The sequence below is a fragment of the Ursus arctos genome, unplaced genomic scaffold (genome assembly GCF_023065955.2).
Source record: "Ursus arctos isolate Adak ecotype North America unplaced genomic scaffold, UrsArc2.0 scaffold_22, whole genome shotgun sequence".
NCBI classification, from domain to species: Eukaryota; Metazoa; Chordata; class Mammalia; order Carnivora; family Ursidae; genus Ursus; species Ursus arctos.
The window spans coordinates 18,874,624-18,887,383 of NW_026622897.1; the positions used below are offsets into that span (position 1 = coordinate 18,874,624).

The window sequence follows — 12,760 nt, forward strand, 5'->3', positions numbered from 1 at the left end:
CTGCTCAGCGGGTTTTCTAAGCAGCTGTATCATTTTGCAATCCTACCAGCACTGTATGAGGATTCCAATTTCTCCAGATCCTTGCTACTACTTGTTACTGTCTGTCTTTTTTATTATAGCCATTCTAATGTGTATGAGATGGTATCTCATTGCAGTTTTGATTTGCAGTTCCCTAATGACAAATGATGGTGAACCTCTTTTCAGGTGCTTTTTGGTAATTTGTGCATCTTCTTTTGAAAAATATCTACTCAAGTCCTCTGCCCATTTTAAAATTGGGTTGTGTTTTTATTGTTGAATTGTAAGAATTTTTACATTTTTCAGATACAAGTTCTTTGTTAGATATATGACTTGCAAGTATTTTCTCTACCTGTTGGTTGTCTTTTCATCTTCCTGGATGATACTCTTTGAAACACAAAAGTTTTTAATTTTGATGACATCATTTATTTTTTTCTATGGTTCTTTCGTCTTTTGACATCTTATCTAAGAAAATATCACCTATTCCAAGGGCACAAAAACTTATTCCTACATTTTCTTTCAAGAGTGTTGTAATTTTAGGGGTGCCTTGGTGCCTTAGTCGGTTAAGTGTCTGACTCTTGATCTCAGCTCAGGTCTTGATCTTACGGTCACGTGTTTAAGCCCTGCAATGGGCTTTGTGCCGGGTGTAGAGCCTACTTAAAAAGAAAAAAGAATTTTATAGTTTTAGCTTTATGTTTAGGTCTCAGACCTATTTTGAATTAATTTTTGTGTATGATGTGAGGAAGGGATTTGACTACATTCTTCTACAGGTGGCTATCCATTCCAGAACCGTTTGTTGAATATTGTCCTTTCCCTATTGAATTGTCTTGGAATCCTTGTCAACATCAATTCACCACAGATGTATGTGTTGATTACTAAACTCTGATTTCAATTCCATTGATCTATATGTCAATTATGCCCATTTTTATGTCAGTGACACACCATTCATTATGTAGCTTTGTAGCAAGCTTTCAAATTAGGAAGTCTGAGTCCTCAAACCTTGTTCTTCTCTTTCCAGTTTATTTTGGCTATTCTGAATCCTTTATATTTCCATGTGAATTCTAGGAAGAGCTGGTTAATATATGTAAAACAGATGAGATGTTGATAGAGATTGCATTGGATCTGTAAATCAATTTGTGGAGTATTGCCATCTTAAAAATACTAAAGTTTTTGGTTCATTAATATGGGATGTCTTTTCATTTATGTTGATCTTCCTTAATTTCTTCCCAAAATGTTTTGTAATTTTCAGCGTACATGTCTTGTGTTTCTTTTTTAAATTTGTTACCAAGTATTTTCTTAGTTTTGGTGCTGTTATAAATGGATTTTTTTTTTCTGGATACTTTATTGTAAGTGTGTAGAAATACAATTGAGCACTATATGTTGATGTATTTTTCAACCTTGCTGAACTTATTTCTAATTTTTTAAAAATAAATTCCTTAAGATTTTCTATATGTTACATCATATAATCTGTGAATAGAGTTAGTTTTACTTCTTCCTTTCCAATGTGGATGCCTTTTATTCCATTGTCTTCCTTGAATGCTGTCAATAGAATCTCCAGTATAAGGCTGAGTAGAAGTGGTAGGTTGGCCATCTTTGCCATGTTCCTCATCTTAGGGGATAATATACAATCTTTCACCATTAAGTATGATGTTAGCTGTGGTTTTTTTATGGATGCCACTGATGTTATTTAAAAAGTAAAACAGAATGTTTTTTGACCAGGCACATGCTCTTCAAATTGCATCATAACCTCTTATTTTTTTTAAATCAAGGTGGTCCTTTGAGTCATTCAAGTTTGAGAAATCTTTAGGACATTATGTTAAGTGAAATAAGTCAGTCACAAAAGTATAAATACTGTATGATTACACTTATGTGAGGTATCTAAAGTAATTAAATTCATAGAAACATAGAGTAGAATAGGAGTTACCAGGGCCCAAGGGAGAGGGAGAAAAGGGGATTTATTTAATGGGTATAGAGTTTCAGATTCGCAAGATGAAAAAGTTCTGGAGATCTGTTCACAAAAATGTGAACATATTTAACACTATTTATTGTATATTTAACAACATATATATATATATTTAACAACATATGATATATGTATATATATCACAATTTCTTTATCCACTCATCTGTTGATGGACACTTGGCTGTTTCCATAATTTGGCTATTGTAAGTCTTTTAATTTTTATCTAAATAGGCATACCCTTGTTTTTGATACACCAATAATCTGTGATGCTATCTCTTGGATCTCTTTCTTTTGAAAATAGAACAATCATCACAGTATACTGTGCTTGGAATCATCAACTTTTTTTCCAAACCCATACCCCAGAGACAGAAAGATACACATATTCTTTCTGCTTTGGTTTCTTGTGCCCCTGAAGGAGTGCTGTTAAAAGCTCTGGTTTTGAAGGTGAGTACAAAGACACCAAGACAATGTGCACATTGTTGTAGTATGCATCCGCCAGACTGACATTTTGCAGCTCTGTTCTTCCAGAACATAAGTTCCAAGGGTCACAGACCACATCAAATCATACAAAGCACTTAGCTCATGGTGAATATTCCATAAGTGTTTTTGGAACAAATGTATTTGGACTTTAACATTTCATACTTCTGAACTCCTCATTAGGAAACTCAAACCCTTCCTGCATGTGGAATTCAAGTTGAATGATAACTTGTTGTTAGCTATCCAGTTACTTTCCAGAGCCACTATTTCTGTATTTTTGAAGAAGTGCCAATAGTCGAGGTACTCACTACAGGGAGTCTAGACTGGACCAGTTGTTGATACACTATTGTAGTACTTTACATCATTTTTTTCCTTCACATTAATTGCTGTGAATGGCTTCTCTGCTATGACAAAGAGATAAAAATAGGAGAGCAGATATAAGTAGCTAAAATAAGATATTGAACGTGAGACAGACAGGCCTTAGCTCATATCCTTGATCATTTACTTATTACATGCCTAAATATGGGCAAATATCCAACCATTATAACCCTCAGTTACTTAATATGTAAATCAGGCATACTAGTATTTGTTCTGCATAAGAGTGTGTGTGTGTGTGTGTGTGTGTGTGTGTGTGTGTGTGTATATATAAATATATATATATAATCTTTATCCATTCGCCTATTGATAGACACTTGGGCAGCTTCCATAATCTGGCTATCGTAAATAATGCTGCAATAAATATAGGCGTGCATAAGACCCACTCTTACAGCATAGCACAAAAAAGGGATTGCTCTATCTGACATTTATTTACATGCCCCATATTACTGAGACCTCCACATCTTTGAGCGCTAACATAGATCAGGAACAGACATAGAGCTACCTGGTTGAAAGACAAATTCTGTTTCACACCACGTTACATACTGGGACAATAAATATCTACCACAAATTTTTTCTTTTCTTTCTACATAAAATTCCCAGAGGAAAATGACAACAGGAAATCATTCCACAGTGACTGAGTTCATCCTTGCTGGGCTAACAGAGAAACCAGAACTCCAGCTGCCCCTTTTCTTCCTCTTTCTTGGAATCTACGTGGTCACGGTGGTGGGGAACCTGGGCATGATCACGTTGATAGGGCTCAGTGCTCACTTGCACACCCCCATGTACTACTTCCTCAGTAGCTTGTCCTTCATTGATCTCTGCCATTCCACTGTCATTACCCCCAAAATGCTGGTGAATTTTGTGACAGAGAGGAATTTTATCTCCTATCGAGCATGCATGACTCAGCTCTACTTCTTCCTCGTTTTTGTTATATCAGAATGTCACATGTTGGCTGCAATGGCATATGATCGCTATGTTGCTATCTGTAACCCATTGCTTTACAATGTCACCATGTCTTATCAGGTCTGCTCCTGGCTGGTAGTTGGGGTATATATCATGGGCTTGACTGGTGCCACAGCTCACACTGGCTGCATGCTAAGAGTGCTTTTCTGCAAGGCTGATATAATCAACCATTACTTCTGTGATCTCTTCCCACTGTTGGAGCTCTCCTGCTCCAGTACTTACATTAACGAGGTGGTAGTTTTGTGCTTCAGTGCATTTAACATTCTTGCCCCCAGCCTGACGATCCTTGCCTCCTACATCTTCATCCTCTCCAGCATCCTCCGCATCCGCTCCACTGAGGGCAGGTCCAAAGCCTTCAGCACCTGCAGCTCCCACATCTCAGCCGTTGCTGTCTTCTTTGGATCTGCTGCATTCATGTACCTGCAGCCATCCTCTGTGAGCTCCATGGACCAAGGGAAAGTGTCCTCTGTGTTTTATACCATCCTTGTGCCCATGCTGAACCCCCTGATCTACAGTCTGCGGAATAAGGATGTCAAAGTTGCCCTAAATAAGATCCTTGAAAAAAGAAGAAAAGGGGTATTTTGCCTGAGCAAAAATTTATAATTCTCCAACAAGGTTTGATAAGGAAACAGTCCAGAGACAACAATGTATGTCCACAAGTAGTGAGATAGTTGTTATTACTTGATAATTTGGAAAAACAGTGCAGGAGGGGACTGGATTCATAGTGCCAGTCATATGGAAAGCAGCACCATACGATAGGGTGTATTGGACATAGAATTTGACACCATATGGACACCAGAGAGCACCAAGTGTATTGGGGTTAGAAAACAAAGTGAAGAAAAATAAAATTTGCAGAATCAGGGTATCTCCTAGAAATAGAATGCATGAAAATTGTTATTTGCTAACTTAAATAGGTGAAATAAGTCAAGTACAATTCATTTGATAATTCTTATTGAATTATCTTTTAATATGTTTTTCAAGACTTTTAACTTCTGCTATTATTTGAAATGATAATATATTGTAAATGACTGTGATTATCATATAGCATTCACAAACTATTTTAATTTTACACGTTTGGCTTGAAGACTATGACTAAACATAATAGATAACACATACTACCTACTAGAACTCGATGGTAAGGTCTTACTGGTGTGCTTTTCTCTCTCTCTCTCTCTCTTTCTCTCTCTCTCTCTTTTAATTCAAGTGTAGTTGACACACAGTGTTACTTTAGTTTCAGGTGTACAACATAGTGATTCGACATCTCTATATGCTATGCTATGCTGGTCACAAATGTAGCTACCATCTGTCACCAAACAACATTATTATGATACCATTGACTATATTCCCTATGCTGTGCTTTTATTCTCATGACTTACCCGTTCCATAACTGGAGGCCTGTCTCTCCCCCTCCCGCGCCCCTGTCACTCCTCTCCTTCCTGGCAACCAAAAGTTTGTTCTCTGCATTTATAGGTCTGAACCAGACCTATAACCATTTGTTTTAGTTTTTAGATTCCACACATGAGTGAAATCATATGGTCTTTGTCTTTCCCAGTCTGAGTTATTTCACTTAGCATATTACCCTTTAGGTCCATCTATGTTGTTGAAAATGGCAAGATCTCATTTTTTATGTCTGCGTAATATTCCATTGTATAGATATGTCACATCTTCTTCATCCACTCATGTATTGATGGACACTTAAGTTGCTTCCATATTTTAGCTATTGTAAATAATGCTGCAATAAACATAAAAGTGCATATATCCTTTTGAATTAGTGTTTTTATTTCCTTTGGGTAAATATCCAATAGTGGAATTATTGGATCATATGATAGTTCTATTTATAATTTTTGAAGAACCTCTGTGAGGTTTTCCACAGTGACTGTACCAATTTACATTCCCACCAACAGTATACAAGCATTCCTTTTTCTGCATATCTTCAGCAATACTTGGTATTTCTTGTCCTTCTGATTTTAGTCATTCTGGCAGGTGTAAGGTGATATCTCATTGTGGTTTTGCTTTGCATTTCCCTGCTGATTAATGATATTGAGTATCTTTTCATACTGTTGGCCATGCATATATCTTTGGAAAAGAAGATACTCTGCCCCATTTTTTAATAGGATTGTTGGGTTTGTTTTGTTTTGTTTTGGTGTTGAGTTTTATAAATTTCTTCATGTATTTTGTGTATTAACCCCTTGTTGGATATATCATTTGCAAATATTTTCTCCCATTCAGTAGGTTGCCTTTTTGTTTTATTGATGGTTTCCTTCACTGTGCAAAAGCTTATTTTTTTTTAATTTGAGGATAGTTGACACACAATGTTACATTAGTTTCAGGTGTATAACGTAGTGACTCAACTTCTCTATACATTATGTTAGGCTCACCACAAATGTAGCTACCCTCTGTTACCATACAACATTATTACAATATCATTGACTATATTCTCTATACTGTGCCTTTTATTTCTGTGACTTATTCATTCCGTATTCATTCCATAACTGGAAGCCTGTCTCTCCCACTCCCCTTTATCCATTTTGTTCATCCTCCACCATCCTTCCCTTTGGCAGCCATCAGTTTGTTCTCTGTATTTATAGGTCTGATTGTGATTTTTTGTTTGTTTATTCATTTGTTTTGTTTTTTTTGGATTCCAAATATGAGTGAAATCATATGGTATTTGTGTTTTTCAGTCTGACTTATTTCACTTAGCATAATACCCTCTGAAATGACTTCTTGACTTCATTTTCCCTTTCCAAATTTTACATACCTTTCAATTGCAAACAGAAGTGTTTAATTCTCCAAGCATTTCTGACCACTCCAGGCTATTATCAGACACATTTCTGCTTCATCACACATGCTATATTAATGATGTCTTTTCTGTTGTTTACTATTAATGCATGCTTGTGGATATTATCTCCATCAAAGTTGTCAAATTCTTAAGAACAAAAATTGTGTCTTGCATTGTACCATATTTCTTGTTCTAAGGTTTGATTAATAAGTAACATTTTCCATAGGGTTTATCAATTATTCTGCTCTAGGTTTTTGCTCTTCTCATAGAAATTGGCAAAAATACCTTTACAAAAAAGGTGGAAGCCCCATTTCTAACAACAATTTAAAGCATTTCAAAGTAAATTTGATTAAGAAAATTTATTGCAATTATTGTAAAAATCATGTACCATTCAATAAATATTTGAATAAAGTATTAAATATAATTTTTATTTCCAAACAAATAAAATGATGTAGCCTTTATACAGAATTAAAATAATCTCTATAGCACCTATGTTTCTATTGCTCCTCATCATTTATTTTCTAATTTTAGAAAAAAAATAAAGTCAGCATCTCTCCTTATTACTCTTGTTAGGAACTCTTCAGGTGTATATGCAATATTTAGCAAATACTTTCATTTAGGCTACAAGTTAAAACATTCCAACCATCACTGTTTTCTGAGTACATTATGAAATCTAAATACAGTTAACAGAGATCAATGAAAATAAAAATTTTCAGATCTTATATAACCAGGTTGTTTTCCCTGGTTTTCTACTCTGCCCTTGTGGGAAAGAACTTTAGAAAACTTCTTTAGTATACATCTTAAAAATTTCCTGAAATTTTGCATTTTAAATGGCTTGGCATGAAATTCACTGGAAACCTAAGAATATCCCTCACATCCTAGATACTGATATGTAACCTAACAAGAACAATGAATCACACCTATGTGACACTATTAAGCACTTGAGAACCAATGGAGAAAGGGAAGTTCTAATTGTTTCTTTTCCCAAGAGTGGATACCTGTGGGATAAGATTCTAGTGGGAGGCCATTATTATTGTTTGTTCTTAATCAGACACTTAGTATCTATGCCCAGAGTATAAAATCCTCTCATCCTATCAACCAGCCTTTGAGAGGGACAGATGGCCTTGGGCATCAATTTCATCCAAGATCAAGATCAGTGACTAAAAACAATTGCCAAAAAAGACTGTGACCCCCTCAGCACCAAGGAGTCCTGCAAGGTTAGTACTCAGAACTATCCACCTGCAATGTCAGGTCATTTTTTCCTTCTAGAACAATGAAGAAGAAAAGTACACAGCATTGAACTCTCTCTGGGAAGAAAGAGGGGTATGTCTGAATCTGAGTGTTTGACTTTTAAAATCTTAGTCTTCCACTCAAGCTCCCTTTCCAGTGCACATAGAGACACACGTAGCTATTTGTACATCCTCACCTGTCCTCATTCCATTGTTCACACTCTAGTGAGCACAGGTCCCTTTATTATCTCTCTGTTCCCTCTAGTATAAAATTATGGCAAATACTTTTTTGTTTACTCATTTCAACTCAGGCAGTGTAAAGGCTTTGTTGAGTTAGTCTCTGTTAACTTATCTTTAACCTTCCTTCATAACTTTATTAAACACGTCTTGATTGAGGATCACTGGGTGCAAAACACTGTGCCAAGGACTGTATTGAATTTACAGTCTAGTAGAGAAGGGAAACCAGTAAATAACTCATACTAATTAATACAAAGTTGAGAAAGTGCTTACATAAACATAGGAAATGTATTCATGGGCACAAAAAATTGGTCGTGTTTGCTGCGGCTCTCATATTAAACTTCTTAACTAAGTGATCCTAACTATTAAATAAGTGTCACAAGGTAGAGGGGATGGAAGAAGAGAAAAGGTAAAGGAATATGGTGAGTAAAAACTAAGAGTCTACCAAATACTCCTGCAGAATAACTAAATAACATGATACTTGTTGGGACATAAAAAAAAGAAAACTTTTTCATTGTTGTTAAAAGATGATATAAATCTTTGAATGACAAGTTGGTTTGAACTTTGTTTTGGAGACCTTGGAAAATATTGATAATTTTAAGAGGTTACTATTCAGTAAAAAGTTTCCAAATTTCTGTATTATTGTGTATATTTTTAAATTTTTATTATTATTTTAAAGATTTATTGATTTATTTTAGAGAGACAGAGAGTGAGGGCGAGCAGAGGGATGGGCAGAGGGCAAGAATCTCAAACAGACTCTCTACTGAGCACAGAGCCCCACACCGGGCTCAATCTCACAACCCTGAGATCAGGACCTGAGCTTAAATCAAGAGTCAGTTGCTTAACTGGCTGAGCCACCCAGGCACCCCGTCGTGTGTATTCATAGAAATAAGAAGATACGTTGAGGAAAGAAATCTTCATTATGGGTTTTCATATCTCGTTTTCATTATGGGAATGACAATGTTGGGCAAATGAAAGATCTAGCAGAGATACTCAATAGATTACGATTAAAACAACACTGACATTTATTAAGTTCTTATCAAGAGCCAGGAACTGTGCTAGGCACCTTGCAGGTATCATGTAAGTTAATTTTCACATGAGACAGAAATTAACATTTCCATTTTTCAGAGGATTAGAGCAATTATAGTCTCATGGCCGCATGTGTTATGATCACCGGGGAGGCCTCTGAAAATTTGCCTTGCCGAGCCCCCACTCCACCCCCAGACTTTCTGACCCAGTACTTCTGGGCTGGGATGTGGGCTGAATTGTTTCCATCCATGATCTTCTACCTTAATATCAGGACCTATTAGAATTACACAACCATGAAATATTGGAATTGAAAGAGCTATTAAGGATGATTTAATCCAACCACCCATCTAGAGCTTGCATCCATAAACAATAGCCACTGAGTGGCCCTGTAGGCTGTGCTCTAATGCTTCTGGCTACAAGATCAGAGTATATGTGACTGTTGTTAAGCTTCCTTGATGTGAAACCAGATAGTTCTCCCTATAGTTTCAAGCAGATAATTTTACCTTATTTTGTTGAAGATGTATAAAATGAGTCTAACACCTTTTAAATATAGCAATACATTGAACATTTGACAATAACTGGCATGTGCCACAGGAGTTTTTTGGTTTTTGCTAATTAAATATCCTCAGTTATTTCAGCCATTCATCAAAAGACAAGATTTTTAAATAATTTTTCTGAAGTTGTACAGTTTTTTCTAAATCACATCTAGTATTGTACCTCAAATTGAAAACACTATTCCAACTATGGCTTGAGTATTAGGAAAAGGAATTTCCATTTTCTAGAATCTAGTCTTCTTTGCAATGTAAATGCAATATATATTAGTCCTTTCTTTAAAAAAGATCCCATTGTTGACTAGTACTGAATTGAACTAAAATTTCTAGTTGTTTTTTGCATGTATTCTAATAATCCCTATCTATATCATCCTAAAATTCTATAAAGAGTACATGCAAAATACATGATAAGAAGACACCTCATATTTTTCTTCCAAAATCTTTCTCATATTTGGGGAATAAGAGTAGTTTTCTGACCTCCACCACCACCATGAAGTCCAATTAACATAAACCATTCATAGTCTTCTGCTTCTCTGGCCACAGAGGTAGAATGAATTCTAAATTTTGGCCACCGTATCACTCCCCTGGGATTATTTGAATCATAAATGAAGGAAGAGAGTTTTCACAGTTTTCAGTCTTGGAGAAGTTGTTGAGGTATAGGTATGTTATGTTCTTATTCTTACCTTGTGAGGTAGTAGGCCTGGCTGAAGGAAACTAGGACAAGCAGAGTAGCAGAATTCCAGGTGGAATGATATTGGTAGCTGCCCAGTCCTTCAGGTATTTTGATCTGGAATTCTAGTAAAGAAAATGATTCAGACCAAATTAACAACTTTTCACAGACTTATGAATCCTGTGTTTATTAATTGTAGGAAACATGTTACTCTTATTTTCAACTGAATGAAAATTTAATCATTATGATATTTGATTAATATGCCATGGCATTAATATATACATATACATAGGATATAGGGTGATTATATACTTATAGGAAAGAGTCATTAGAAATAACAGCAGTTGAATCACCATACTGGACACCTGAAACTCATATTACACTGTATTAGTTAACTAAAAGGAATTTGAATAAAAACTTAAAAAAAGAGAGAAATAACAGTGGTAACTTCCCTACTAATTGACTCAAAGCATGCAAACTTGGTGTTTTCTATTAATATCTAAGATAACTAAATATCTTAGTTAGAAGTTTCTTGAATTTTCCTCTGGTCAACTGGAATCATTGGTTGCCCTAGAGCGATGGAAGAGATTCAAGAGATAACCACATTATGAATGTCCTTTGATGAGGAATAAAGTAATGATCTCCATAAAATTATTCTCTCCCTCACACACATACATATGTACACACACACACACACACACACACCCCACTCAAGTACACTCATTTTCTATTTTTTAAGCCTAGAACACTTTGAGAGGATAATGGACCCTGGAAATCACTCTACAGTGACTGAGTTCATCCTTGCTGGGCTAACAGAGAAACCAGAACTCCAGCTGCCCCTTTTCTTCCTCTTCCTAGGAATCTATGTGGTCACTGTGACGGGGAACCTGGGCATGATCACGCTGATAGCGCTCAGTGCTCACTTGCACACCCCCATGTACTACTTCCTCAGCAATTTGTCTTTCATTGATCTCTGCCATTCCACTGTCATTACCCCCAAAATGCTGGTGAACTTTGTGATACAGAAGAACATCACTCCTTACTCTGAATGCATGACTCAGCTCTATTTCTTCAGCATTTTTGCTACTTCAGAGTGTCACATGTTGGCTGCAATGGCGTATGACCGCTATGCTGCCATCTGTATCCCCTTGCTTTACAATGTGATCATGTCTTCTCACATCTGCTTCCGGCTCACAGTAGGAGTTTATATTTTGGGCATCATTGGATCTACAATCCACACGGGCTTTATGATGAGACTCCTTTTCTGCAAGAGCAATGTGGTTAACCATTATTTCTGTGATCTCTTCCCACTCTTGGAGCTCTCCTGTTCCAGCATCCACATCAATGAATTATTAGTTCTAGTCTTGAGTGCACTTAACATCCTGACTCCTGCCTTGACTATCCTTGCCTCCTACATCTTCATCCTCTCCAGCATCCTCCGCATCCGCTCCACTGAGGGCAGGTCCAAAGCCTTCAGCACCTGCAGCTCCCACATCTCAGCCGTTGCTCTCTTCTATGGATCTGCTGCATTCATGTACCTGCAGCCATCCTCTGTGAGCTCCATGGACCAAGGGAAAGTGTCCTCTGTGTTTTATACGATCATTGTGCCCATGCTGAACCCCCTGATCTACAGTCTGAGGAATAAGGATGTCAAATTTGCCCTGAAGATAATTCTAGACAGTAGAAAATGTGCATGAATAGAATCAGTATCATGATGTCATATCAGAAACTGTTCTTTGATTTGCTAAGATACATAACGTGTTAGGTCTATTGTTCAAATGTTTGGAAATTCAATGACACTCCCCCATATAACACATCTCCTAAATTCTCCTTCAGGCCACTCTTTTGAACCTTATTAGAGTGATTATGTGTAAAGAAATACTAAGAATAAAATCAAGGACTCTTGAGTATGAAAGGAACCTTAGTTTTATTTTCAATGACAGTACAAACAATAAGAATAATGATAATGATGAGGATAATTTTAAAGATAATAGTAGTTTGTACATTATTAAGATTTTGTGAAACATCAAGCACCATGCCCTGCACTTTAAATGGATAACTTAATTAACGATATTTACTTACCAAATATTTACAGTTTTCCCTCAAGACAAGCCCTAGTATTATTTCCCTTTCAAAGATGAAATAGAACCTTATTTAGTTTGAGTAAATGCCCTATGTCCCAAACATAATAAATGATTGATCCTAGAAAGTCTGGTTCCAGGACCCATGATTTTACTTAAATGATACTTTGGTCTCATGTAACTGTGGATAGACCTAAGACAACCTCAAGATTTTCCTTCTACACATACAGCACCCCCAGTTCCTTATATAACAGTGCTGTTTTCCTACAGATACCTACATAATTATTTTCACTTTTATTTCATTTGATAGGATCAAAATCTTTCAAACCTGGGCAGATCAAAGCAATTGGGTCACATTAAGTCTTGTAAAATTCAATTCTCTGTCTCT

General features: G+C 36.2%; 2 protein-coding genes across 2 annotated transcripts; both read left to right on the forward strand.

Moving 5' to 3' along the window:
• The first annotated feature begins 3,415 nt into the window (after positions 1-3,415).
• On the forward strand, positions 3,416-4,399 carry LOC113260186 (olfactory receptor 8G1-like). The gene has a single exon (XM_026505931.3). It carries the CDS (start codon positions 3,440-3,442, stop codon positions 4,397-4,399), a length of 960 nt encoding a protein of 319 aa, XP_026361716.2. The 5' UTR covers positions 3,416-3,439.
• Positions 4,400-10,995: 6,596 nt separating this feature from the next.
• On the forward strand, positions 10,996-11,988 carry LOC125282451 (putative olfactory receptor 8G3). The gene has a single exon (XM_048217232.1). The coding sequence runs from the start codon at positions 11,053-11,055 to the stop codon at positions 11,986-11,988; it is 936 nt and encodes a 311-aa protein (XP_048073189.1). The 5' UTR covers positions 10,996-11,052.
• The last annotated feature ends 772 nt before the right edge of the window (positions 11,989-12,760 follow it).

What these genes read in the sequence shown, in the direction of transcription:
- LOC113260186 (XM_026505931.3), top strand. Translation starts at nt 3,440, where the DNA reads ATGACAACAGGAAATCATTCCACAGTGACTGAGTTCATCCTTGCTGGG.
- LOC125282451 (XM_048217232.1), top strand. Translation starts at nt 11,053, where the DNA reads ATGGACCCTGGAAATCACTCTACAGTGACTGAGTTCATCCTTGCTGGG.